The following is a 10021-nucleotide window of genomic DNA, read 5'->3' on the forward strand; positions in this document are numbered from 1 at the left end:
AAACACTGTGGAAGGAATTCACGGAGTAAGACTGAGCTAGAGGGCGAGAAAGACAGAGAGGAGAACAGAGTATGGGGAGGGGTGGTCGTGTATGAGAGAGAGAGAGAGAGAGAGAGAGAGAGAGAGAGAGCACAATGAATGGGAAACAGGGCTAATGTAGACAGGCAGACTGACAGAATGGGCACATTTCAACATTAACACTGACATTGAGAGGGAGGGGGCTAAGGACAGTGGGAAGAGGGAGAGGGTTGGAATACCTTACAACTATGGTACATGCATATTTGCTGGAAAAACAAGTGGGGGAACTTTGATTGAGTGAGAGAGTGTGTGTTAGGGACAGAGAGAGGGAGGGAGGTAGGAGGGGAGAGCAGGAGGAGGGGGATAGAGAGAGGGGAGGAGACAGAGAGTGAGTGAAGTGGTGGTCTCTCAGGGAGAGAGACACGGTAAGTACCAAGGTCCTGAGGGATAGGAAGGTAGATATACCTCAGTGTCTGCTATAAAAACTACCAGCGCATGGACCTGCAGAGACAAAGTAACAATAACAGCCACTTGTGCTCCGATACAGATCTCCTAAAGAGTAGATCACCCGTGAAAGACAATAGTTAGGAACAGAACAGCAGCAGACCTACAAAGGGTCAGGAGGGTGTTGAAGTCTATTTAGATGCTGACGAGGACCCAGACAAGCTGAACAGAGACAGACGTTCCCATTTGAGAAAACTCTACAATGACAGTAAGTGGACGTTTCTTTAAAATTCAGCTACTGTTGTCCTTATGCAAATTGTATGAAAAGTGGCGGTGTCATATATTTAAATTTCCACTATACCAACTGCAGAGAAATTACATCGCAAAATAGTCATAAATACACAAAGACAACTATGGGATTTTTTTTATACAGCCAATGTCTTCCTCGCCCCACTACATCGACAGGAGGCTGATATGACATTGCACTATAGTCATATAAACATAGAACTACTGTTTTTACAAGTAGATTCATGATTTGTGTATTGTTTGACATTTTGACTGCATCGTTAGCAGCTAGTAAGTCAAGCCTTTCACTGCACCCACTATAGCATCTGCTGAACGCTTTACGCAACCAATAAACTTTCATTTGCTTTTGAATTGATTTGATTTAGCCTGCTGTCAGATGTTGCATTGGACTTAGTTTGTTTCGGGGGTCACATTCTATGGACAATGGTATAATGTTTATGGGTCTGTAAATACAGTAACATCTGACACTCGTATCTGCATAGTGAAGTGACATTGTAATATAGACATGTCTTCATACGGGGGCGTTCAGTTGGGGGTGTCAGTGGTTGCCACGGCCACGGGTCCAGAAAGGAGCACATAGTAGAGAGGCTTTTCAGCTTCCAGTGTTTATATCTTTACTGATTTCACTTGTCTTTAAATCTGTTAGTAGCGTTAGTCTTCGGACAGCTCATAATACTGTCATAGAGGCCAATATTTCAATTACAGCTAGCTCTTATCGACAGGGGGATTCATTGACCAATAAGGGATTAATTCATAATCACCTCAGGTTACAAGGACACAGTGAATGTCAGGTGGGTGAGTCTGGGGCAACTGTCTTCCACCTGTTGCAGCAACAAGTTACGCAATTGGTGTCAATTGGGAAACGTCATTGGACATAGTGATCAGTGCTAGCCGGGGGTCAATTTCATTTAAATTAAGAGTGAATTCAATCAATCAAGTGAAAAGTCCTGATTGAAGATAATTTGGTCAACATTCAATTCATTCTCTGAATTGACATGGAAATGATACCATTCCTGATTGTGATCCAAAGGAGTTCATATTTTCAGTGCTTTCATATGAAATTGGGCTGAGGGAAATAATGACCTTTGACTCAATGTAGCCCATCAAATCAAATGTTATTTGTCACATGTGCCAAATACAACAGGTGTAGACGTTACAGTGAAATGCTTACTTACGAGCCCCTAACCAACAATGCAGTTAAAAAATATATGGATAAGAATAAGAGATAAAAGTAACAAGTAATTAATTAAAGAGCAGCAGTAAAATAACAATAGCGAGACTATATACAGGGGGTACCAGTACAGACCTTACCGTGAAATGCTTACTTACAAGCCCTTAACCAACAGTGCAATTCAAGAAATAGAGTTTGTCATTTATGTTAGAAATGTCTTTATATTTTCTCCAGCGTGCCCAGCAGCAGCATATTCCGACTGGTTGGACCCTGCTGGCGTATTCTTGGCTTCATATCAAATGTTTGGAGTTGTTGTGTGACAAGACACAGAGTTCAGATAGTCCACTAAAATAAAAATCCACTTACTCAAAGCCAACTCGCCGATAGATTAACTGAGCGTTTCATCAGATGGAAGATTCTGCAGCTGAAAGTTAAAACATGTAACTGCTGTTTTTTACGTTTGTTCCTAAGACCGTATTGTCTTTATTTCACTCTGTAATGTAGCAGGTGTAAACTCCTGACCTTTGCGAATGCAAATCAAGTCTTTTGTCAGTTACATCCAAAAGTATGTTACTCCCAACTCAAGTAATTACAGAAGTTAGAGCTGTGGGTCGTAAACGAAAGGTTGCTAGTTCAAATCCCCGATCCGACTAGGTGGAAAATCTGTTGAAACAATTACTCCAGGGTCACCGTCAATAACGGCTGATGCCTGGCTGTAATCCCACTCTCTGGGGGGGAGTGAGATATGCAAATAACACATTTCCATTTCACACTGTACACTTGTAAGCACCCCCTATTTGACATTTTGATGCTCTATTATGCAACAAATATATGTGCAAGGTCGAGCAGTCACGCCCTGACCATAGAGAGACTTTTTATTCTCTATTTTGGTTCGGTCGGGGTGTGACTAGGGTGGGTAATCTAGGTTGTTTGTTTCTATGTTGGCCTGGTATGGTTCCCAATCAGAGGCTGCTGTTTATCGTTGTCTCTGATTGGGGATCATATTTCGGCAGCCATTTTCCTACTGTGTTTTGTGGGATATTGTTTATGTGTAGTTGCCTGTGAGCACGCCATTGTCTTCACGTTTCGTTCATTCTTTATTGTTTTTGTGCATTTTCAGTTAATAAACATATGGAAACCAGATCACGCTGCACCTTGGTCTGATAATTCTTACGACGAACGTGACACAAACATATAAATACATCATGGTGTTATTATAGCTTCATCCACTGTGTTACACAAACAGTCTTTACATCCCTGACTCATATGCTGGCGTGTTACTTTAGGCGGGGTGGGATCCTGTTTTAACGAGGTCAGCAGATGTATATATGGGGTCATACTGATGATATGATAGACACAGGGGACTGAGGGGACAGTAGGTATGTACATACAGCATGTTCTGGCTGCTCCAATGTGACATTCATCCAATCTCTCATCTCATCATTTTCTCACATTTTATGGTAATCCCTGAGGTTGCCTGACATCCTGTAACAGTACATTTAATGGTAATCCCTGAGGTTGCCTGACATCCTGTAACAGTACATTTTATGGTAATCCCTGATGTTGCCTGACATCCTGTAACAGTACATTTAATGGTAATCCCTGAGGTTGCCTGACATCCTGTAACAGTACATTTTATGGTAATCCCTGAGGTTGCCTGACATCCTGTAACAGTACATTTTATGGTAATCCCTGAGGTCGCTGGACATCCTGTAACAGTACATTTTATGGTAATCCCTGAGGTCGCTGGACATCCTGTAACAGTACATTTTATGGTAATCCCTGAGGTCGCCTGACATCCTGTAACAGTACAGTTTATGGTAATCCCTGAGGTCGCTGGACATCCTGTAACAGTACATTTTATGGTAATCCCTGAGGTCGCTGGACATCCTGTAACAGTACATTTTATGGTAATCCCTGAGGTCGCTGGACATCCTGTAACAGTACATTTTATGGTAATCCCTGAGGTCACTGGACATACTGTAACAGTACATTTTATGGTAATCCCTGAGGTTGCTGGACATCCTGTAACAGTACATTTTATGGTAATCCCTGAGGTCGCCTGACATCCTGTAACAGTACATTTTATGGTAATCCCTGAGGTCACTGGACATCCTGTAACAGTACATTTTATGGTAATCCCTGAGGTCGCTGGACATCCTGTAACAGTACATTTTATGGTAATCCCTGAGGTCGCCTGACATCCTGTAACAGTACATTTTATGGTAATCCCTGAGGTTGCCTGACATCCTGTAACAGTACATTTTATGGTGACACTGAACCATATCCACCCAAGCATACATGTATCAGCAAGTTGATCAATCAATCAATCATTCAATTGATAAATTAAAATGTATTTATATTGCATATGTCATAAAGTGCTTAGTATTTATTCCCACTGCTCGTTGACCATTTTCAGTGTTGGTTATTCACCATGCAGCGCGGTAGCTTATAAACCTAGTCAATTCCTGCTAGAGTAACAAGACATTGGCAATGAAACATCAACTCCTTAGAAAAATGTTCTCCCTATTTGACCATGTTTCCTTGTTTTCTCTGTCAGGCTGCAGCTCAGGAACTGGACGAGCTATGTTTCCTCTCAGCCCAGTCCATGTCCACTCTGGAGACCTCCAACCACTTTCAGATGGTCAAGCTGCTGGGAGAGGGATCCTACGGCAAGGTCATGCTGGCCGTCCACAAGAAGAGAGGTCAGTAAAGCACCAGAGGTCACTGTGGTGGTCCCTGACCCTGGTCCTGGAGAGTTATGGGGTGGGCAGGCGTTATAAATGATACCTTCCGATATTATACTTATACTAAAACATTTATTCTATTCTACTGAGCCATTTACTTTATGTTCGTATTCTTATCTTTTATAATTTCTTATTTTTGTTGAATTGTCGAGAATGAACCTGGCAGTAAGCATTTAGCTGGACGGTATAAACCATGTGTATTCCGTACAGACAGCTAATAAAACGTGAAACTTGTTAGTGTCCACGACACACCTATAAATGCTTGTTATAAAGGCAAAAAATGGTCAAAGACTCCAGCCTCCCAAGTCATAAACTGATCTCTCTGCTACCGCACGGCAAGCGGTACCGGAGCACCAAGTCTAGGTCCAAGCGGCTTCTAAACAGCTTCTACCCCCAAGCCATAAGACTGCTGAACATCTAATCAAATGGCCACCCAGACTATTTGGCCACCCAGACTATAAAATACTATTTGCATACTACCTCAACTAACCGGTGCCCCACACATTGACTCTGTACCGGCACCCCCCTGTATATATTGTTATTTTTTACTGCTGCTCTTTAATGACTTGTTAATTGTATCTCTTATTCTTATCATATTTTTTTTAAACTGCACTGTTGGTTAGGGGCTCGTAAGTAATCATTTCACTGTAAGGTCTCTATAAGGTCTCTCTATACCTGTTGTATTCGGCGCATGTGACTAATAAAATTAGTGGGTCTGAAGGGGTTTGGGGTTACAGTTCAGAGGATAAAACACGTGAACAGTGAGTGGTTATTTGTCCAACGTGAGGGTAGAGGTGTCTTTAAATAGTGTCAACTTAACTGTTAGCATGAGTGTTGCTGTTATGAAGTGCTTTACTACATTCTTGGGGATAGAGTTGCTGTGGAGTTTCCTCAGGGGAGAATGACTGCCCCTTCTCATTGAAGCCACGCAGGGTTGGATGGGTTACTTTCTAAATGTCTTTGGGGTTTCCTCAGGGGAGAATGACTGCCCCTTCTCATTGAAGCCACGCAGGGTTGGATGGGTTACTTTCTAAATGTCTTTGGGGTTTCCTCAGGGGAGAATGACTGCCCCTTCTCATTGAAGCCACGCAGGGTTGGATGGGTTACTTTCTAAATGTCTTTGGGGTTTCCTCAGGGGAGAATGACTGCCCCTTCTCATTGAAGCCACGCAGGGTTGGATGGGTTACTTTCTAAATGTCTTTGGGGTTTCCTCAGGGGAGAATGACTGCCCCTTCTCATTGAAGCCACGCAGGGTTGGATGGGTTACTTTCTAAATGTCTTTGGGGTTTCCTCAGGGGAGAATGACTGCCCCTTCTCATTGAAGCCACGCAGGGTTGGATGGGTTACTTTCTAAATGTCTTTGGGGTTTCCTCAGGGGAGAATGACTGCCCCTTCTCATTGAAGCCACGCAGGGTTGGATGGGTTACTTTCTAAATGTCTTTGGGGTTTCCTCAGGGGAGAATGACTGCCCCTTCTCATTGAAGCCACGCAGGGTTGGATGGGTTACTTTCTAAATGTCTTTGGGGTTTCCTCAGGGGAGAATGACTGCCCCTTCTCATTGAAGCCACGCAGGGTTGGATGGGTTACTTTCTAAACGTCTGTGGGGTTTCATCAGGGGAGAATGACTGCCCCTTCTCATTGAAGCCATGCAGGGTTGGATGGGTTACTTTCTAAATGTCTTACGTAACAGTTTCTAGTTATCTGTCCAAAATTGTAATCAGTAACTTTTGGATTACCCAAACTCGGTAATCTGATTACTTTCCCCTAAAGAGGCACTAAAAGAAGACAAAAACTATCCATCAATCGTATTTGGTGTGTCATCATAGAGGTCTCTGACTTGTGGTCAGACTCACTTAGATGGAACAAACTTATGCCTTTTTAAATGCTGAATTGAATGTCATTGACAAAACAGAAAGGTGTCATAATGTATTTTTTTCGCAAGCATCCTTCCTGAATTGAAAAGTAATCCAAGAAGTAATCATCTAGTTTTTCAAAATATCTGTAATCTGATTACAATATTTTTGCAGGCAATGTAATTTCTTAGTTAGTTTTTTTTTAATCAGTTACTCCAAAACCCGGAAACCACAGAAGTTCAAGGCCGACTGCGTTACTGCAGGCATTGTTAGCAAGAAATGGGATCCCCATGATTGTGAATGGAAAATTGTCAATCTTCATGGTGAATCTTTGTGTAAATAAATAACTTTGTCACGTGATCGATGGCTTTGTCCATTCATAAACAGTCATTGGATTTCCTCTATCTAAACCCCAGGGAATAGGGAAGTAATGTAATTAGACATCCCCGGGGATATATGGAATCTGCCAGGATGTTTTTATGTTATCAATGTGGTCACAGTGATGACAACATGATTTACTCTATAATTGATCTATTGATGTTTTGGTGCAGTATTTGACTTGATTTTATTGTCTAAATAATTTCTGGGGCCTCTCCTCCTCTCCATCAGGCACTCCCATGGCTCTGAAGTTCTTCCCCCGCCAGTCCACATCCCTCTTCTCTTTCCTGCGTGAATACAACCTCTCCCTTTCTTATTGCACTCATCCCTCTCTCACCCGGGCCCTGGGTATCTTCTTCTCCACCCCCTGCTACTACGTCTTCGCCCAGCAGGCTGGTCTCTATGGAGACCTCTACAGTGTCATCGTGTCAGAGGTCAGTTAGAATCATACATCTGTTTACAATCTCTGAGTCAGTCATACATGAGAGGTGTTTCATTTCACTGTCAAAGCACTAAAGCTAAGTGCACAACACAGACCCAGTATTGTAATTCCTCCGAGGTCTGACCTCTGTCTGCCACCACCTCTACTGTTCCATATTGACCTGGTCCCAGTTGCCCTCTTCCTCTGTCAGTGAGTACATGATAAAGACTTCAACGGAATCTCTCCAGTAGCCTCCACCTCGTCCCCTCTAGTGACTCTTTGTTTGTGTCGTTCTATGCCAGTAACCTACAGTGGATGATAAGCTTGCATCCTCTTCAAGACCCTGGTGCTTGCCGACAGAGCAGCAAGGGGAACTGCACCTCCTTACCTTCAGGCTATGTTCAAACCCTACATCCCAACCTGAGCACTTCATTCTGCCACCTCTGGTCTCTTGGGCCTCCCACCCCTACAGGAGGGAAGGTCCTGTCAAACCTCTTCTCTGTCCTGGCATCCCAATGGTGGAACAGCTTTTACCCTATAGTCATGCCCATTTTTTGAAAACGTCTGAAACCCTACCTCTTTGAAGAGTATCTTAAATAACTCTCACGGTGCCCCCTCCCCCCACCTCTTTTCACCCTAGCACTGACTTTGCTGGTAAATGCTTTGTTGAGGGATAATTTCCTTGATACAATTGTGATGTGTTGTTGTCTGACCTAGATATCTTCAGATGAATGCACTAATTGTAAGTTGCGCTGGAGAAGAGTGTCTGCTAAATGTCTAACTTGTAAATGTGAAAAATTCCAAGGTGTTTGCTGTCTCCGATCCTTTTAGCATCTATGGGTGGGACGTGGACAACGTGATAGAACAGTGGTTCCCAAACATTTTTGCATCGTGACCCACATAAAGCTTTTTGTGTGACATAACTACTAAACTAAACCTAGCAGCCGCCTACGTTAAACTAGGACCCAAAAGGAATCCAGGCCATACCATTTATGAAACAATGATATACAGTATATTGTTGTTTCTCTTTCTCCCTCTATCTCTCTCTCTGTCTCCAGGTGGGTGTAGATGAAGAGTGTGTCCAGAGGGTGATGTCTCAGCTGAGTGGTGCCGTCTCATACCTCCACTCCATGGGCTTCGTCCACCGGGACATCAAACCAGAGAACATCTTCCTGTGTGACCGTGCCTGTCGCTGGGTCAAACTGGGTGACTTCGGCCTGGCTCGCCCCACTGGCTGCACCGTCCGCGCCGTCTGGTACGACTCGCCCTTCTGCACGCCTGAGGTGGAGCAGGCCAAAGAGTCTGAGAAAGTGAGGGAGCAGAGAGAGGAGGATGGAGAGGAGGAGGAGAACATTTGGATCACAGTGGAGACCACTATAGACAGCTGGGCCCTGGGCGTGCTGGTCTACTGCCTGCTGACGGGATGCTTTCCCTGGGAAGAGACAACCCACGATGACCCCGCCTACCGGAGGTACAAGGAGTGGTACGACCGCGAGACGGAGAGGGAGGAAAGGAGCGAGGGGCTGAGAGGGGAAAAGGAAGTAATTTGGTGTGAAGGTGAAAGTGAAAAGGACAATATCCTGAGCCTGGAGAAGAATCAGAAGTTGAACCCTATGGCCCCACAATTTGAAGGCTTCAGCCCACTGGTGATGTCTCTTTTCAGGGAGCTGCTTAACCCACAGCCCAGGCTTCGAGGAGGCCCTGACGAGATCCTCAGCTACCTGGGTGGGCCCTGGTTGATGGAGACAGAGAGAGAGGAGAAGAGGAAAGCAGAGGAGGTAGAGAAGGAGGCCAGGAAAATAAGAGAGGCAGGAACGGTGGAGGAAGGGAGGGAGAGGGAGGGAAGAGGGGAGAGATAAAGTGTTTCATAATACATTTACATTTACATTTAAGTCATTTAGCAGACGCTCTTATCCAGAGCGACTTACAAATAGACAGGTTCGAGAATTTTTAAGATGTACTGTACATTTTTGAAGACAATATTTGCTTTATAGAGGTTGATATTCTGAATATTTTGCTGAACATTTCTTACTCTCTATTGATAGAATTGAGACAACTATATTTTGATATTGTTGTATGTTTGACCTTGTAATAGTTCTCTACAGTGTAATGCAACTTAATATTATATGTGTGTGTGAGCGTGCATGTGCCATACCTGCCTGTGTATGTGCGTGCTTGAACATGATCGTGAGTGTGCATGTGTGCTTAGGGGCAGCTAGCCTCTTAAGAGAATACATTAATTAGTTCTCCTTCAACACACAGGCTGTATTATAATGATCACTCTATGACACTTTATGTTGTAAAAATATCTGAATAAACCAGTTTGTATTTATATACATGTCTTACTTCTCTATGTTTGTCTAATACACTTTTTCTTGTATTCTTTTAAAATACATTTCCAATATACAAACCTAGGGATTTTGTGAAAAATCAGCAAAACTAGGTTATCCACAAGTGTACCTGGGGGCTCTGTCCCCTCAGTTCAAACTTTAGCCCCCTCAGTTTTAGTTTTATGTCACTATATAAAAATAGCTAAATAATTACAATGACTGAGTGACAGGTTGACGGAAAAAATATATATATCTCAGCTGCGTTGTGTCAGCACAATAGACAGAATGCGCCGCGGTGTGTGTATAGGGCTATGTTAAGCTGTTGGGGCGGTTAAATCAAATCAAATCCTATT

The 10021-nt window shown here is 43.4% G+C and overlaps 1 protein-coding gene across 1 annotated transcript; it reads left to right on the top strand.

Annotated features, from left to right (window-relative positions):
- The first annotated feature begins 405 nt into the window (after positions 1–405).
- Positions 406–9672, top strand: LOC115111949 (serine/threonine-protein kinase SBK2-like). The gene is made up of 4 exons (XM_029638513.2): positions 406–730; positions 4500–4644; positions 7149–7351; positions 8397–9672. The coding sequence occupies exons 1-4, from the start codon at positions 725–727 to the stop codon at positions 9195–9197; spliced, it is 1155 nt and encodes a 384-aa protein (XP_029494373.1). The 5' UTR covers positions 406–724; the 3' UTR covers positions 9198–9672.
- Positions 9673–10021: the final 349 nt, after the last annotated feature.

This window comes from Oncorhynchus nerka, linkage group LG14, assembly GCF_034236695.1.
Source record: "Oncorhynchus nerka isolate Pitt River linkage group LG14, Oner_Uvic_2.0, whole genome shotgun sequence".
Taxonomy (NCBI): Eukaryota; Metazoa; Chordata; class Actinopteri; order Salmoniformes; family Salmonidae; genus Oncorhynchus; species Oncorhynchus nerka.